General features: G+C 38.0%; 1 protein-coding gene across 5 annotated transcripts in view; it reads left to right on the forward strand.

Moving 5' to 3' along the window:
• Positions 1 to 19,781, forward strand: part of CDK14 (cyclin dependent kinase 14) — a 313,650-nt gene that overhangs the window by 158,366 nt on the left and 135,503 nt on the right. For all 5 annotated transcript variants that reach the window (XM_038128378.1, XM_038128382.1, XM_038128380.1 and 2 more), the window contains one exon: positions 3,054 to 3,177. In XM_038128378.1, the coding sequence (XP_037984306.1) occupies positions 3,054 to 3,177 (124 nt within the window). The remainder of the gene's footprint in view (positions 1 to 3,053; positions 3,178 to 19,781) is intronic.

The following is a 19,781-nucleotide window of genomic DNA, read 5'->3' on the forward strand; positions in this document are numbered from 1 at the left end:
GGAAAAAAGGTATTTTTTTAATGACTGAAAGAAATAAGTGAGACTTGAAGCCACAAGTGTTAAGTTTTTTTTTTTTGTCTGAATGTAAAGTGTTGAGCTTCCTAATACTAAGCTTTGCTGAAAACCTGACTTCTGGGGACAAATCCCTGTCCTGTTTTCCATCTTTTTCAACTCTCACCACAATGACCTTTGGCATTCTGTGAGCCTAATTTTATTATCAAAACCTTTATTCTTATTAATAAGCTAGAAACTGTACACAAATTATGTCTTAGTGAATGATGTCTTAGTTTATTAAGGGTTACTCAATACCTATACAGCCTTGTATATGACCATGCAAATATTAAAATTACCAAAGCTAAAGAAGCTAAAAAAAGCTAAAAGAGCTGTGAATCTGTCTTGATTTTACCATCATGACCAACTTGTTGAAATACATGTTGAATTTGCCATTGACTGCAGCTGCCATCGTGGGGCCTTGGGAAATGGCAGTTCCATTGCTTGTTCAAAAGCCCGTGAAAAAACCCCAGGCTGAGGTTTCATAGTGATTGGAATTGAATGAGGTGGTGGAAGGATCAAGTAAGATGAGAGTATGACCATGATAGGAGGTATGTCGATTTCAGACTGGGTATATGGGTAAGGATTGATGGTTCCTCATCTAGGATTCTTTTTTGTTCTTGCAAAGTTAATGCAGAAAATCTGGAAAGAAAACTGGTTTCTAGGAGAAGGCTTTCCTCAAGATCAGGGGTGTGAACTTGACTGTGAGAAGGCAGAAGTGCTTTGTGAGGAAGCAGGAACAACTTTTTCCAATTCATCTTTTCTTTTTGTGGGCTGGGAGTCTGTTGGAAATGGAGAGGCGTCCCTTGGCGTTTTCTCATCCCAAGCAATCACAAAGGGCCAGTGGTTTGCGGAATGCTTTGCTGCCAGATGTTAGGCTTGTGTTCAAGTAAATCTTTTCACATTTAAATTACTAAATAAAAACAAGGGGGAAGAGAAAAATAGAAAGCAAAAAATCAATATTTGAGTTTATCCTATAATGAATTCAGGAAGATTTTTTCCCCCCTTCTCTTCCATGAGCTTCCTCCAAGGAGGTGTGAGTGAATTAATTAACTTTTGGGGAAGTACTTAATGAGTACAGCATGTCTACAAGTTTGGAATAAAACTACATTCCAAAGCTGTCCTCAAGAGCAGATGTTTATTCTATTTAGCTGTGAAGTTGTTGGGCATTTTTTTAGCACATTATGTCAAATCACTTTACTCTTTTCACTAAAGCCAAATGAAAGATTAATAAATATATTTTGAGTTATTATAAAGATTACAGTGCTGTAAGCTACCATGATAATTGAAATTTCTTTGCATATTTAAAAATAATGTTTGAAGTTAAATGCCATGGATTTAGCCTGGAAAACTGGTTATTTTGCCCATCTTTTTATTTAAAAAATATATTATTTTGAAGTAATTTAATAGAATAAATTGATATTTTCAGGCTGTAATGAAAGCTATTTCTGCTTCTTGCTGTTATTAAAATAGTTTTTATGTACCATGAATTCCATTTTAACCACAATTCAAAAAGGAATGTGCATGTTACTTATGACTTTCCTGCTATTCTTTGTTCCTGTATTTTGCTCTTAGGTTCCCTCAGCACATTGTTAGACCCTACCCTGGCAAGAAGGTGATTGATATGGCTCTTTGTGCCCTGGCTAAATAGCTAAACATAGAGTGCATTGTGTCTGCACTCAGGGAAAAAAATGAAATGCAATTAAATTCATTTCACCTTCAGTAACATGACATTTCTGTTTCTTTCATGTCAGCCTTTATTCTCTTCTATAATCAGATTTTGTAACCCTTTTTATAATGTCTCTTCACTTCAGTAATCACTGAATAGGATGCTTGTGTTGCAAGTTAATTAGAAATTCTTGTGTGCCTAAGTTGACTTTTTCCCAATCTTTAGTGTGGTTCCCACATCTTCCTAGAGAGCACGTTTCACTGTCCTCTGAGCTGTGAGGCACAGAGTCCATACCTGCTCCTGAATACTCCATATTTAGCTTTGGAAGGGATTTTTGTATTCACATCTGGAAACTGAAGTATTTCTTAAAATATATCAGGTGTAAGGAAGGTCTCTCTACATTGGGATAGATTCTTCATAACTGCAAAGAAAACTCTTGGGAGCTCATTCACCCTTTGTGTTGACAAAACCCATGACAGTTAACACAGCCCTTCACAGCAAGTGTCTGAAAGGGTGCAGGAGAATGATGCATGCAGGAGATGAAAAGGGGAGGACAAAAGATCCTCTCCATCCAGCTCTTTGTTCATAATTGTAAATTACAGAATACGCAATAGTAATGCTTAGATATAGGAGTATGCATTTATAGAGTCCGGGGAAGGACTCTAAGAAACCAGGAGATGGTGAGTTAGGTTTCTGTCTAAAATTACCTTAAAGACTATTGCAAGTAGGTTTCAAGAGTCGTGTTTAGGTTCAGTGAGAGTTATTATTTCCTAATGAAAAATACATAAGAAACTCCCATTAAGATAGATTTCAAAGGATAAAATCTATTTTACTTGCAGATTTCCTTGGGTACGCAGGCATTATTGTTACACTATTAATTTCTTCTTTGTTTTAGTTTCAGTGTTCCATCCCCCAGCCTTATCTCCCCATCCCTATCCACCCTGTACTGTTGTTTCCTATAATTAGTGAAGATACACATCTGTCTTCAGGCTACCACCTAATCTCTAAGGCCATATGGGTAAATGGAATATAATTATAATTTGGTAGAAACCGAGCCTTCTGCACATGGTTGTATTGCTCTCATTCTTTTTAAAGCAGTCAGATTGAATCTATGACATAGTAGGGCTTGGAGGCTGGGTTTAGTCCTTGCAAAGTAAGTATATTTCAGATGGAAATTTCATTGTGTTAAATTTGGGTGGGAATTAGCCAGTTTGGGAGGAATTCTGACGCAATGTTACCGCAATGTGCAAGCACCCTGCATATCGTGAAGAAATCACCTGTGGTTATATGCAAAATATTAACAGAGGTCATTTTTTGTCCCCCTCTTTTTCAGTTATTTTTATTTCAGTTGCTGCGAGGACTGTCTTACATCCACCAGCGTTACATTTTGCACAGGGACCTGAAACCACAGAACCTTCTGATCAGTGACACGGGGGAGTTAAAGCTGGCAGACTTTGGTAGGCAAGCAGTTAATTACAAGTATCTTATAATGTTGTAGGAATGTCAGACAGATGGTTCCATTGATTTCTCTTCCCCCCCACCCTATTCCTTAGACACACCTTCTTCATTGCAGATAATTGCACATTTTTCTCCTGAGTGAAGAAATTGATTATGGTCAACAAAATGCTTGATTAAAAGGGAGCAAGTGAAAAACAAATACTTACTCCAGTTCTCTCAAGGAAGATAATGCTGAAAGTATTTCCATTTTATTTACCATGAGACCTCTGAATTAGAATTAAAAACCTTCAAAAAGAAAAAAAAAAAAGGTAGAGAGAGACCTGAGGAAATACAGACTGTATGAAAAGCACAATCACTTTATGGAAGTAGCTCTGGAATTGTGGAGGTCTGGATTAACTTTAATTAAATGGTCATTGAAAGAGGCTGAAGGACGCAAGAATAAGTGTTCCTTCTGTAGAATAAAGGACACTAGGATCACCTGGATTGCTTTCAGTATCCTTTAGTTTTTTTCTGGGGAAGCCTTACATGGAGTATAAAGTCAGGATAAATTAGCCACTGAAATCTTAGCCTTTGGCCTATTTTTAAATTTTTAAGTCATTTTCTAGTGGCTACACCAAGGCAAGTACTCTTTCCTCTGAAAACCATTGTGAATGCAGATGTGGAAAATGGCAATATTTTTCTTTAGTGGTTTTCCCAAAAGGTTGTAGGAATTTCTTTCTTTCCTGTAGGTCAGCTTCTCAGTTACTGATTCCAGCAGTACTTTTGAAGTAAGCTGAAAATGTGACCTATTGGCTTTTTAAAAATGTCTTTTATTTTATGACTGCTATCCACATCATGCTTCACATTTCATGCAGCACCAGTAATGAGGAAGCCTTGTGTGCTAATTGGCAATTTCACTGTTAACGTTGTCATGAGGTTTTGTCTTTTAATTAGCATTACTGAAATTAACAGCTCAGTGTGTATTTGCTATGCTGGAGAAGGGAACAGGATTTAAGGTGGACACAGTCCACAACGACTTGATTGGCCTTTGAATTGTAAGGCAGTTAGAGAAATAGTATTAGAAGCACTTGTCTCCTGGTTTACATATGATTCTTTGCTGTGATTTTTCAAAACTTGCTGTTTTTTGAAATAAATGCTTAAAACCCCCATTCCTGCATGTTGCATTTTATTATGAGATTTCATCTCTTGAGGATATGAAATAGGTGCATCATTCAGTGTTCTTGTAGTGAAATATGAGTTAACCCTCTGTTGAAGGTGTTGTGCTGTTTAATAGTTTTGTTGTATCATTTATATGTGTAGAACCCTATGAATGAATCTGACTTCCAAGCATCCCCATATTATAAATTTTTCAGGAGATTGTAACAATGGTTCTCCAGCTTTGGTGGATGATGAAAACCATAAAAGATCTCACAAACTCTTTTGGATGTAAAATGTTTCCTACGGTGTGGGGCTGGGTTGCTGAAGCTCTACGGCTTGTGTGGCTGGGGAGGCTGCAAACTTTTTTGCTGTATTTTTAAGAAAAAATAAAACAACCTGCACTATTAAATGCATTGCTGGAGGTGTGAACCCATCAATGGAAAGTCCAACTCAGACACAAGTTGACTCTGTTTGGTTGTGTTGCCTCATGTTGCCACAGAGCAGAGGACAGGGTGGGACGATTGTTTGTGCCTTGCTGTAGTAGGAAATGTAACTATCTATCACTCCTAATGAAATTGTTGCCTCATTGTAGCACCAGGCTAAATAGCTCAGTTTTGACGTGAAAGGCAGGATTTTCACAGCTTTGTGTTGGCAGGCGTTTAAGGTTGACCATTGTGCATGGTTTTGAAAGAGGGACCAGAAATGTATAAGTACAACCAGAAAAAAATAAATACACAGTGGTAGAGACCTGAAAGTGTAATATTGTGCCACAGATATTTTTTTCCTTTTTAGTTTGCCTTGACATACCAGAAACATCTGCGTAATCTACTCTTATACACCGACAGAAGATTATATATCTCCTGGTTTGTTTTTTTTTTTTTAAAGCTAGTTTTTCTTTCATGGCTCATGACCTCATAAAACTGAAAACCAGATGGGTTAAATTTCTCTTCCGAGAAGCAAGATGAAAAATTAGAAGCATTGAGGTTTAAGTCTGAAAGGTCATGACCTCTTTCACTGGGATCATGAGAAATGAGAGCACACCTGCGTGCTGTATGTGTGCCCCTGTGCATATTTACTTATTTATATGCTGTGTTTTTGTAGCCCATCTTCCACCTTCCCAGTATGAAAGACTCTTCTTAAACAAGATGTAAAACACAGTCCTATTTCTCTTAATGTTTTTCTCCCACAAATGACTGATTTGCAATAATGTGCTTGGAAAGGAAGTCAGTTTAGATTGTATACTTGATTAATTATGTGAGGAGCAGTGTGAAAATTAGAAAGATGTTTGCTTTGCTTTCAAATGCACTCAAGGCAGGAGAGAACCTATCAAGAAATCAGTGTCTGTTAGAGATAGGATTGACTTTGCTAGCATAATAAATATAAAATCCTAGAGCAAAGGTCTTTTGGTCTCTAAGGACAAGACCTTCAGATTTTGGCTTTGTAAGTTTACCAAAAAAATCAGCATCACGTCTGAAGTTTTTCATTTGGCGTCAGGCTTACTTAATCTCTTCACTGTAGGATATGAAATACTTAAAAGCAGGCTAGTGGATCATAGTTCTTGGCTAAACAAGGTAAAAAAAAGGCTATTCATGTCTGCCAGTGCATTGCACTGCGGCTGAAGTGGAATCTTTGAATAACTGTGGGCATATGTTTTTCTATAGCAGGGCTCCCAGACACACATACTTCACTGTGTGGGAGTGTCTTTGTTCAGATGAACAGCGGTTTGCTTTTCTGTTCATTGTGCTCTAGCTGCTAGGAAATGAACATTTATGAGAAGACTCAGCAGTCAAATGAAAAGGGAGAACAGAAAATAGAGGCTTTATCAAATTAAAAATGGATGAGCTATAAAAAATGGCTTTATTGAGAAGATATAATAGGGGAGACTACATCTCGAGTAATTGTTGCTGTGAAAAATGGCCCTTGAACACCATACCTGCATTCTTTTTTAAATCTAATTAAGATTCCAGAGGAAAGTAATGTATATTAGGAATTCTTATGGAATGAAGTGGAAGACTTATTTTTGATCCTATGGTGTGAATTTGGCTGTCTATGGTTTGTTTATTTCCCCTCCTGCATATGTCAGTCTTAAGTAGAAATAAAGTATTTTAAATCTCAATGAGTAACACCATAAGAAATTTCCCTCAGCCTTCAACAGAAAGACTAGTAATCCTCAGGGGCACCAGCCCCTGAGCTGGTGGACATGGACAGGGAGCAGAACAGAGCCCCTGCAATCCAGGAGGAAGTAGTTAGTGACCTCCTATGCCATTCAGACACTCACAAGTCTATGGGTGCAGATGGGATTCATGTGAGGGTATTGAAGGAGCTGGCAGAAGAGCTCATCAAGCCACTCTCCATGATTTATCTTTGCTCCCAGTTAACTGAGGAGGTCCCAGACTGGAGTTTGGCAAATGTGAAACCCATCTACGAGAAGAGTTGGAAGGAGGATCTGGGGAACTACAGGCCTGTCAGTCTGACCTCAGGAAGGAGCCTGTAATTATCACAGAGTCCAGCTCCTGGCCCTGCCCAGGACAAACCCAAACCCCCACAACATGAGTGTCCTGGGAAAGCCAACTGATGTCATTGTCAGGCTGCTCTCTGTGATCTTTGACAGACTGTAGATTGAGGGAGGTTCCCAATAACTGGAGAAAGGTTGTTGTTTTATCGATTTGCAGGAAGGGCAAGAAGGAAGGTCTGGTGTTCTGCAGCTCGGTCAACCACTATCCCATAGGAAATAATGGAGTGAGGCTTCTTGTAGGTGTGAAGAAAGTGTTTGCCAGTTTCAGTCAAGATAAATCATCCATGAGATTGCCTTCTGTAATGAAATGAGGAGCTCTGCACTCTCACAGTGCCTTAAGAATTGGTTACCAAGAGCATGGTGATGCTCTTTACTTGGGTGCACAGTGGGAGGATGAGGGATAATGGTCATAAGCTGAAACACAACTGGCTTTAAGGAAGGAGATGTTTGGTATGAAAGTACTTCAGCACTGGGGCAGCCCAGAGATGTTATGAAATCTCTGTTTGCTTCCCTTACTGTACCAAGCCTTCAGCAATCTAGCAGATTGAACTAGGCAAATTCTCCTTCTTGTGTGGTTCTGTGACTCACTAAATACCATGCTTGTTTTCTTTTGTTTCTTAATGATTGGAGATTGGTATTTAGTTATTGTATATGCTGATATAAATCAAGATTGGCTAATTAATTATGTTTGCATGCAGATTATCATACTTGATAAACTGCAGCAGCAAGTCCCTAAATAGCTGACAATAATCAGGTGGGAGGTGAGTCCCACATTCTGTGTGGGACTTTCCAGGATTTACTCTTCTCCTGCCTTGTTTCATATTCTCTGAAAAGAGCCTCTAGCAGTCTAATATTCTGACACCTCCAGGAACAATGTGGACCTTATTTTGATCATAGCACAATTACTCTTACATACTCTTACAAAACAGTCTTTTGCTTTCTATGTTGAAAAATACATAGTTATACTTGTTATTAGATATTTTCTGATAAAATATTTACATAGCTTTGAGGTGACATCACCCACCTTTCAATGCGCTGAGAATATCATCAGGTCATGTGTGTCAAGAACAAAACATTTAGACTTGATTAGCATGTGGCACAGTAAAAGCACTTCTGAGGCTGTGAGAGAAAGTGGCCAAGTGACTAGTAGGGCCCTTGGCCTGCTTCCTCTCTGAGATAACCAACCTGCTGCTGGGGTTTGCTTCTCAGGGAATTTCTCATTTGTGAATCTTCCCTGCAGCTGCCTTTCCCTTTTAACTGTTCTGTTAGACCTGCAACAGAAGTAAGCTGCTTGAAGTGGGAGAATGTGAAGTTTGAAGACCTGTTTGGTCTTTGTTTTGGATTGTGCAGATAGTGCAACGACCTTCTGTGTAATCAGATGTTTTAATTAGATGCCATTCTTTTTTGTGTGTATACTGCTTTTTTCTCTGTGCTATGGCTCCATGACAGGGTGTATAAACTATGCTGGCACCTGCCTAGCTTAGGTACCTACATAGCAGGCACACAAGTGCAAAGTACAATTTCAGAGTATGGAACAACAGGTCTAGAAGTATTGTTAGCTTGAGTATAATTTGAAAGGACAGGAAAACTTGATGATTGATAATTTTCTAAATTGAAAAATTTAGAAAATACTTGAATAGATGCTTCCCCTCCCTCCCAATCCCTGCCCCCTTTTTTGGTAATTTTAGTCCTTTAAAAAAATCTTCAAACTGCAGTAACACTACCAGCAAATTCCAGTGTTGCAAGGTGAGTGACAAGGAGCATCAGAAACTTAGTACTTTAATGCTTTAATGCTTGTTTCTGTAGTATGAGAGTATTGCTCTTTCTCAACTGTGGGAATGGGCTTTGTGGAGGAAAGAGGAAAAACAGCATGATATCTTCATGAAAATGTTTTTCATTTAGTCTCTCAAATAACACTCACCCCAAAGCTTTTCCCAACTGCTTTTTGTTGTCTTTGGGAATCTCTGAATGAGTAAGGATCTGTAGGAGATCTGTATTACGGAGAAAGTCCTGCCTTAAGCTTTTGGAATTTTGTTAGTATAAAGTCCTCTGATGTAGTAAAAGAATCAAGTCAATGTGATTCAACCAGGCATCCTTCTAGATACATAGAAGGATAAATAATAGATGGTAGGAGCAAAGAGACTTGAGGATTAAAATAAAGGAAATTATACTCAATGGAGTTGCAGTTTAAAACTGCAGCTGAGTATTAGAGAGGATGTTTCCATTCATTTCTATATAGATTTTTCTGTGGAGAGCATGACAGGGGTATGTCATGAGGGACAAGGTTATTCCTGTATAGCTTACTGTTAAAATTGCTAAAAATATGTTGACAAGTTGAAAAAAAAAAAAAAAAAAGTGGGTTCTTTTTCTTCACAGTAAGAATCCCACAAGGGTTTCTTTATAATGTACTGTATAAAATTAATATGAAAAGTGAATAGCATAAGAGATTGCTTGCATGGATAACTGCGATGTTTTCCCGTGTAAATGTTCCACAGAGTATCAGTTCGTGGAGATGCTGATACGAGGAGTTGCCTCAGTGCCCAAAGAGCTGGTATTACATTGTTGGGGAAGCTTGATGGAATCATTAGCAAAATTCCTCGGAGAGTGCCTGTACTTGTATAGGCTGCCTTCCCTTGGTTGCCTGGCTTTAAGTGAGCCTAAGGCACATTGCAGCCATTGGGGGTGAGTTGTAGGAGCTGCCTGGTCACCCCTGAAGCAGCTGGCCCAACACAGCTCCTGCCCCCCACTGCAGCCCTTCTGCAGGCTCTAGAGAAGGGCTAGAAGCTGTCTGGGTGTTGGTTATCAGAGGCTGCTGCTGGTAAAGAAAAAAGAAAACCAGTTTACCCCAAACATAGGTCCACAGACCCCTCTAACACCCTGCCTGAGTTGAACATGGAAAGAAAAGACTTTTCTTTCCCGTATTCCTGTGGGAGGTTGCTGTTACTCCAGGTGCAGCCTGTTTCTTTATGATAACAGCCTTTGAAATCTGAAGAATTGGTTCTTTTACCCCTCAGGAAGGGCAGTAGTGGGCTTCTTTGAGGACTCTAGTTGTATTAAATATCAAGAAAGGAAGATGGCTTCAGTGACAATGTTGTGAATAAATTGAAAAAAAGGAAGTGAGAACCTGGAAAGTGAACCCCAAACTGCTCAAACTGGAGCCAGCTTGCAGGTCTTTATAAAGTACTTTATAAAGTAGTTATTTTGTAATGAGCTGTAAATACCTCATTTTCCATGGAGAGCAGAAGCTGCTGTTGCTGTGTACAGTGGCAGCTGGGGCTGGGCAGCAGAGCAGACCGTGTGTGTTTGTCCTGGAATAGCCTTGATGGCCTCTTACTGAGTCAGGCTAAAAAGCCCTTGCTGTCCACATTTTCTAGATCCAGGCAAAGTAAGGCCAGAGCTAAGGAGCAGAGCTGATAGGTAGCTATGGCACCTTCAAATCTTTTTCTTGAAGGAAAAATAAATGTTGTAGGCTGCAAAAGCTGTGGGCACTGTGGACCCAGAGATGTGTGGCAGGCTGCCATGTTATTTATTTTGCTTTCTGAGGATAATAGGCTTTCCCTGCACCCCCAGACCGTCCTTCTCAGTTTCTAATGCTATAACTAGCTGCTGTCAGGGAGTAGGCAAAGCTGCATCCTTCCCTTTCCTTCCAGGAGCATGGGCTTCATATGCTGTGCTTGTGACCTTCTGCTGTGATGCCCAGACCTGTGGTGAAATGGGGAGATGGATAAGTGGCAAAAAAATTTCAAACAACAGCCATGCAAAGGGGTAGATCTCATTCCTGGCATTTGGGCTAAAGACTTGTTTCACAGGTGAAGATGCAGGAGAAGGTGTGGTCTAGTGCTGCTGGAGATGTTTCTTTCTTCTCCTATTTATTTGTTTTGTTGTTCTCATCATGGATCTCCATCTAATTTGCTTCATATATCTGATGGTTTTATTGAGGTACCAGTTAAATCTATACAAAAAATTACCATGTGAAAGTCAACGCAGTAAGAATCTCTTATGGGCAGAAATTTGGTTTCATAATCTATGAAGAAAGAACAGATTTGACCTGTGTTTACTATCTGCAGACAGAAATTGCAAAAACTGTAGGGAGGTTCAACTGTATTCAAGTAAGACTTTAACTTCTCTCTGCCAATTGTTAATACAAAGCAGAGCCACTTATTAAATTTTTATCTGTGCCAGTCTTCATTGATTGCTTTTTAACAATTGAAATTTAAAAGCTTTAAATACGAGGCTTTTCAGCTTTTACTAAAGCAGATGTTGTAACTTAGCTCTTCCCACTGAGAAGCCCTGTGTAGGATTATTGACTGAAAAGGAAAATGTTTTATTTTTTAAAAAGCATGAAGGACCTGGAGATTGGTGTGACTCACTTAATGAGTCCCCTGTTAAACGAATCTCAGATTACTTAGGGCTCAATGCAATTCTCTATTGTTACAAGTGAGAGTTATATCAAGCCTTTAAATAGGAGGAAAGCATCTTAATTATCCATTAAGGGCAATAAAGGAAGTTGGTTATGACACCATTAAAACAACTGTGATGAAAAATCTGTTTCAGTATTTTGTGCTTAAGAAGAACATGGGATTTGAATGTCATCTGTACTGCAGCTAGCTCAGTGTTGTGTTATTATGATAATCATGATTTTTTTTTTATTGCCTTATATTGCCCACTTAAGTGTGAACTAGACTGTTACATGACAGTGGCACAAAAGACTTGGAGATCTGCTGTCTATACAAAAGAGATCCATCCATCCATCTATCCATCCATCCATCCATCCATCCATCTGAATCTGTAGATGTGTTAAAACAAATATTGTTTCATTTGAAAAAAGCCTTATTCAGTCATGTGATGGTTTCTCAGTTTTATATGAGAACATTTTCCCTTCCTACACCTCTCAATTTCCTTTTGATTATCATGGTTACAAGCACCCATACTTAAAATATTAACATTTCATTCAAATTTTATTGTTTTGAATCTTCTTTGCTTGTTTCTGTTACAGTACTTACAGGGAAAAATACTATAGGAAAAGATACTGCTCATGGTAAAGCCTCAGGTAGCTCCCATAGTACTCTCTATCTTTTCTTTCTTGGTCTGATTATGATTCTGTTTTATGTTGCCTTTTTTAAGAGAACATACTGTATTATATAGTGAGAAAATGATGCCAAATTTTAAAGTTATTTTAATATCATTAGTGTGTTAATAGTTATGCAGATTTATTTTACACAGGAAATAATCAGCTATGTAGATATTAAAGGTTCACTGGGAAAGGTGTGGATTAAAGAAGAAAAAATTCATCATCAGTCAGAAAAAAAATATTAATGTGCAAAGATTTACATGAATAGAACTGGCAGTTCATTAAGAGAAATGTGCCTTTAACATGGTCTGAAATAATTCCATAATTGAGATTGCATTTTAAGGAAATGATGGCTCTGTAATTTATAACATCATTTGTTTTTTCCCAGACAGTTTAAAACCTTACTTTTTTGCAACAAAGTCACTTTTTATCTAGGTAATTCTTAATAATGTATGCATGAATTTTTTATTCTTTCTGAAAGACACAGGCTGATTGTATTAATATATTCATAGATGCATAATTTGTCCTGATATAAATTAAAATCATGCTTGCAGGGCTACCTGCTTTAAGATGAGAATTTCCCCTGCATCAGTTACCCTTGATGATAGCCAGAAGTGATCAGGCAGTGCTTGTCTTAGCAGTACTTAACACTTCTCCAGCAACGTCCATTTCCAAAATCTATACCAAAAAATGATAGCTCCAAGTAGTTACTCTTATGTATATCACAAAAAAACATACTTTGCTTGACTTTTGGTCTTATAATTTGAAAGACCCAGAGTTAAAAAACTTAGCAGTGGAAGAATCAGGAATCAGCAGCTTTATGCCTGGGTGATGTGGGAACATGAACAGTGGCTTTGCATGGGCAGAAAGTGGTGCTGAGCAACTTTTGATTTGTATGGTAGGGAGAATGGCAGGTTAGAACTTCACCTGGTTAAAGGTCCTCAAGTTCTTCTCCAAGCTTGGTTGTACCACCTTTGGCTTTTCTGGCTCATAATAGGTCAAATTATACAGCAAATTTTATGTGTTGTCATTGGAAATAAAATAGCAGGAGGTTTTCAGATGTAATCTCTTTTATTCCCACCCACAGCCATGAATATATTCATATCCTTCTTATTGCAGCAATTTTTAAGTCACTTGGGCATCAAATTTACTTGCTTTTGTGACTGTATTTGCTTTTAAGGATATGTCATTGCAATGTTTTTATTTCTGGACTCTTCCAGCTGGCTGGAAATTTGGTTAAGCTCTGACCTGTCTGTAGACCTTACAAAAAAACTAAATAAATGAAGGGGAAAAAAAAAAAAGTCAGGGGCAAGGATAAGAAAAAAGGCAGCAGATCACCGAAATGTACTTTATAACCACAAATGTCTTCTCATGTAAGCTTCTTGGAATTTTGGCAGTCCTTTGTCCATTCTATCTTACAGCGCTCAGGATTGCCACCAGCTCTGCTACACAGGTTGTAGGCTGTGACACTGAATGAGACATGCTTATGAGTACTAACAATTGGTTCACACATGCAAACTTGATAGAGTAAATGGTTTCAATAAAGCATGGAATGCTTCAATAAAGCGTGGAATGCTTCAATAACAGTATGACAGTAGTAGTTTGTCGGTGGTCAAAGCACTAATAGGGATCCTTTGCTTGCAATCTACAAGTCATTTTTATTGAGCACTGCATTCAGAAATACATCCATTGTTCCCAAGGTGAATAGATAAAAGAATGGCTTGGTTTCAGTACCAACAAGTTTTCACTTGTTTTATTTGTTACAATACAGGGTTTTGCAGTTCTACTGTCTGGTAGGTTACATCTGTACAGAAAGGACTAGATTGGGTTGCATAGCTCCAGCTTTGCCATTCCGGCAGTGGCATTTTAGTTTTCATTATCACTTTAGAGAAAAATGCTGCTTTAGGAGCAGTTGGGTTTTAACTACATATTTCCAGAACTGTACTGTTAATGAATAGCCTTAATGCCCTTCTAATGTAACTTTTTTAAAAATGAAATTGTCAGCTTTCATTTCTTCTTTTGCTTTGACAAAATTATATTAAGAACTGAATAAATGGCTCTTCAGGAATATGAATGCCTTATTTCTGATGCAAAGTCAAATAATAATTTAGACCTAAGCATATTGGAATGTCTCTTCCATAAAAGTTTTCTTATAAGATTTGTGATTCACATAATTTAAGATGACATATACATTAAATGAGTTTTGAGGAGCAATTCGATTGAACAGGTGAATGTGACACTCAAGAGATTTCTGTTGTTAGATGTTGCTTTATAATATTGCTTTACAGAAGCAGCAGTGCTTATACAGATTTTCTTAATGGCTTCACTCTTGAAAGCAAAGTGGGAGAAATTTTGAAAATTAGTGAAATCTTCAAGTTGTTTTGTACTTATTTTGTTCTTTGTATTAAAACAGCTTTTATATAATTGAGTTGGTTTTTTTTTCCAGTTTTGTTAGTTTTGCACCAATGTCGGTTTTCAGATCATTTTACTCTGACTTGAGCCTGTGCAATCAAACGTGGCTTTAGATGCCGTGGGTGTTACCTAGTATGTGAATGTATGTACTAATGTGATAACACATGCAAAACCTACTGGAGTTCTTTGGTAGAACTCCAAGACAGTGTTTTACCTACTAAGGGAATACGTAAGTTGTGAGATACCACATTGTAGCAATGACAAAAGTCAGCTAAATATTTGTCTTATCTATAAATAGTCTGGTCTGGGTACTGGAAGCAGCCTGGATTAAGCTCCATGAGCTCTAGAGAGCAGTTTGTGCCAGGCAGGGCAGCCGTGGTTCACAAGCTGAGGGTGGATGAGGGACCACATGCAGCTGCATTCTGCAGCGGAGGGATGTGCTCAGGTGACCCCGTGGCTGGAAAAGGAGGCACATCAAACCCACTTGCACTGGCTCTGTAGTATGGGGACAAGGATCTGGTGGATACTAGCCATGGAATTGTGTCATTTATACATAAGTCAGACCTTGTATTGTAAGAGTTGGTGGTTTCAGCATCCCTGGGGTGACAGTTTTTCAAATTCACAGATTCTACTCCTGCAGTGTAATGTCAAATGGCAGCGAGGTTTGATTTATAAACAAAATACTTGTTAGATCTACTTTTCAATAATATTGTTTGTCTTTAGATGTTAATATTGTTCAAATACCTGCTTTTCCATGTAGCCCTGTTAAACTACTTATCCTAGACAAGGTGAAGTAAATTTTCAGCTACTTGATTAGGCTTTTAATAGCTGACCATGACTTGAGATATGCTCTTCATCAAAGCTGTCCAGGTACTTAACAGCTAGATTTGACATGATAGGTCAGCAAAACTGATCCCACTAGAATAAATCACTCCATCAATAACATCCCAGTAGCCATGCTACTGTTGCTGTCTTTTGTCCAGCACTGCAGGGTTCACTTCAGTGAGTTGTAGACCCCTTCAGGAGGTGGAGAGAGCAGTACCTGGCATCACCTTGTCACTGCCAGTGTTGTATGGTCAGTTTAAACAAAATTACCTGGGGGTAAACAACTGGGATTAGATGTTTGAACATGAAACTGTCAGTGAAACCTAGGTTTTGTGTTTCTGTGTGAATGACTGTGAGTCACTACAGTAGCACCAAATTGTGCTTATTAAATAGTTCTTCAGCTGTCAGGTTTAATACAACATGAAACTAGAAGGACTCGAATGCCCTGTATAAAATTAAGTTGCATCTGGTATGTGTTCAGTTCTCTTTGCACCTGGGTAGAGGAGAAGGCAGTTTGTCTATGTGATGATTTTCTAAAAAAGATAAATCTTGGAGAGCAAGCATATTTATTTCTTTACTGCTATGTTGTATTAACCTGTCTCATGCCATACATCAAGTACCTATGAAATAAGTTATCCAGGTACCAGTTGGAAAGGGTTGATTCATTTTTACTTGAATGCCAGATGGAATCATCCAGAAATGACCCTTGCTCTCCTGCTTTTCATTGTAAATGTAGAAATGGCAGTAAGTTGTTAGCTTCAAACACAATAGCCTGCAGTGCTTGTTAGCTTCTGTGTTTGGTGCTTGATGGACTGTTATACTTCACCAAATGGGACAGTGGGACATCCATAGCTCTCAACTTGTCTCCATGCAACACTGTTCTCCTGAATATCTCTTTTTTGTCTTTTCTGTGTTCCTTTGATTTGTTAGTGGAAAATTCTAATGGTGATGAAACATTTATACCTCCAAACTGTGTGAAAGTGGTCTGTTACCTTTCTTGTCTTCGGCAAGTTCATTAATTATGTCTAAAAATTCCACATGTAGATTATTACTATTACACAAATAATTGCCCAGTATCGATTAGGCTCATTCATTCATAGCTGCTTTCCTGATTTTTCCTCTTTTCTCAAGGAATATTAAAATACCCTGAGATGTATTAGCTCTCATTTTCAGTGAAGAATTATTTTCTGCCTGTTTGTCCTTTCTAGAACTTCCTCCCTGCACTCTGCAGATCTTTCCAATTTAAAACCATCTGTTCAGCAATTGTTAACTCTTTGCTTCAAACCTAATAACTTCACTGTGAAATGAGTAATTCTGACATTTTCACTTACAGCCTTTTTAGCACAGTGGCATGTTCCTACTGGGGCTTTTATAGGAGTAGAGGGCATCATCTTCTTATAGACTTTTTGTGAAACAACAAATTGATAACTAAAAATCTGGAATCTGGAAAGCAAGATTTAAATCAATCATCTGTTGTGGCTATTATAGCATGTACACCATGTCCATAAGGAACCCAGGTCTTTTCTTAATGCAGAAGTTATCTTTGATGTGAAATTGCTTGCTGTCCTTCAATCTTTCCAGCTTTTACACCTATGTGAATGTTTATAATGTTGATGCACTTTGTTTCTTTTTTTTTTTTTTCCTGCCCACACTGTTACTTTTCTACCTCCAGACTAGTAGAAGCACTTTGAACATATTCATGCTGACCCAGAATGCCATGGGGGTAGATACATTTTCCTGGTGTCAAAAGTGAAACATTTATTTCTTTTGTATTTCTGTACCACTTTTTGCACAGTACCAAATTTTTAGTGTGTTTTTTTCCTGCTTATAGACAAGGAGTAAATATTTTCAGTCATGTTACATGTTCAAAATCAGTGTGCCTTTTTTCAAAACATATTGGAAATTATTTATAAGTATTTTAAAGCAAAGAAATAAACAGCTTTACAGCTATGATAGTTCTCAAATTAACCAAAGGGATCTTATATAACCAAGATCTGAGCTCCTTCTTGTATCCCTTTTTTCTATTCCCTGTGATCCTTTGGGAGGCACAGGGGCCAGAGGAGAGAGTTTATAATGAAAAAGATGATGCTGGATTTGTTGGAAAGGGGCAAACACTTTTCATGAGTGCTAGAGTCATTCTTCCTGGTAGCAGGAAAAGTATTTCTGTGTCTCCCCATTCTGTAACTTGTGTTTGTCAACTGACAGTTGAGTCGTATTCACAGACTGGAATAATTATCATCTGTGTTACTGTAAGTGATTGTCTAAATAGTACATGAGATAAGACTTGTAGGGGAAAATAATCTGTTATTACAACAGCTGATAACAGCTGGAAAAACCAGACAGGCTGAGAGGCACACATGCCTTTTGTCTTACTTACTTCTCTCTGTCTCTTGAAAACTGACTCCTGCACTCCAGTTTGGAAGACTAGTCATTGCTCAAGTGCATTTTGGGAATACCAATTTGAGATCCTCATTAGTCTTTCTCTGATTGTGAGTAACTTTTATAAATGAACCACACTATCATAAGCTAATGGCTGTATTAGGACCAGGACATAGGATGTTGTAGGTAATTTATCTTACTTGAGAGGAATTTAGCTCAGATGCTCTGGTAAAGCTTCATGTTGGAGACAGATGCATTCAGATAAACAGCAGAGGGACCTAAAGGCTGCAGGACACTTTTGATTGCCAAGAACTGGCATCTGGGTTAGAGTGCTGACCGCTTCATTGGTGCAGTGTCAGTGTCTCCACCCATTTTATTTTTTATTTTTTGTTGTCACTCAAGTAGCTTCTGTTGGAAAACAAGCAGCTGAGTAAACAGGTTAAGTTGACAGTTCATGATCTACAACAGAATACATTAGCAAAATTTTAATAATATTACTGACTCATAGTTGCAGTTCAAGAAGCCATTTACCTCAAACTAAGTAATTGTTAAATAAACAAAACAGGAAGCTAAAAAAGCAAGCACATAAAGAAGCTGAATCAAGGAAAAGCAACAAGAAAAATACCTTATTTTTAGTATGCTTGCTAGAGCCTTTTTAAATATATCTAAATCAAAATAATAAGCTGCTCAACACTTTTAAGGTATAATAGAAAGTGAAACCATGCACATGGCTGCTAAGCCTTTGTTTTTGCAGACATGACTGCTTTTCTCATTTGCAGAATCATATTTGCTGTGAACAAAGGCTTCCAACTGTCATATGAAGTTGACTAGGAAGCTATCCTGCAGCTAGAGAGATATCAAATATTAATATTTGTGTGCATGTAGCCAAAGGTGTGAGTTTTGGATAAGTCTCGAGTCTGGACTTAGCTACAGCCTCTTGTAAAAAGCCAAATACAATTTAAAAATCACAGTGATAAATCAGTGCAATTTGTTTTGTCAATAACTGATCCTAGGTAAAATCAGATAAAATCAGATACATCCTCTAAGATACAGCCAGATGAAGCACAGACAATTGTGTTTACAAGCAAGAAAATTTCTTCTTTAAAAAAAAAAAAAGAAAAAGAGTTTTTAAGTTCAGAGTAGGAGGCAGCAGGGGATTTTCTGTGTTAAAGACATAAACATACAGAGACATAGATCATTCACTCTGTATTTTAAATACTGTGCTTCCCGGGATATCCTGAGCTGTTGTTTAATGAATGAGTTAAAATTAAGTTGTGGTTTGGGCCACAGAGCAGCTAGATGATGTTGTGCAAGCCTTGCAGTATGTAATGCATCAGAACAGTTTCTTCTTTCATTTTGGGTAAATAATGGTCATAAGAAGTCAGTGCCTGGAGAACATTAAACAGTGTCTGTCCTTCCCATAATCACACACAAGTTCCCCAGTGGGTCTGACACAACCTTAATTTTAATAACTGGGCCTTATCCTTGGATTCCTTCTCTCAAAATAGGGCTGCAACAGCAGGACATATGTTGACCTTTTATCTTTTGTAAGACACAGGAATTGGAGGGGAGTTCACTGCTTGTCAGGAAATCCTTCCTCCCCCTTCCCAGGCTAAAAGAGTGCTCAGGCAGCAATATGTAAATATTGTGTGCTCACCTCATGATCCACCACTTACCTTTTGGCTTTTATGCACATGGGCCATTAAGGTTTGAAGTTTTGATGATCCCCTATAAGCTCTGTTTTTTTTTAAATGGGATTGTCATTCTTCCTGTAGTGTAACCATGGAAACAGACAGGGAACCCTTAAAGAAAGTGATCGAACACGCTGTGCTAATTAATCCTGCCCTTCAGTTTCCTTTCAGTTGAAGGATGTGCTTAAATAAATTTTGCATGAGTAAGCATATTTGGATATGCAAAGGGATATAAAATATGTAGCAAGTTTTCTTGCAGGAGGATATCTGGAAAAACCCTGGTGACTGTCATCTATTTCTATCTGGACCATCAAAACAAGAAATGTAGTATCTTGCTGTTTCACATATCTGTTTTGAAAGCAATCTTTTTAGATTATAAATATATCTGAAAAATTAGAGTATTTTTTTCATATCTCGTGTGTGATGAGACACATTTGCATTAATTTTGAGTGAAAGTGTTCATTATTGCTAAATGGATTCTTTATGCAGAGCAGAGAGTTATTCAAAAAAAGCAGAGGTTGCTTCCTCCCTGTGAGAAAGCAGCTCCTCCGAGGCATTAGCCTGATGCAGGTC

The sequence above is a fragment of the Motacilla alba genome, chromosome 2 (assembly GCF_015832195.1).
Source record: "Motacilla alba alba isolate MOTALB_02 chromosome 2, Motacilla_alba_V1.0_pri, whole genome shotgun sequence".
Lineage (NCBI taxonomy): Eukaryota > Metazoa > Chordata > Aves > Passeriformes > Motacillidae > Motacilla > Motacilla alba.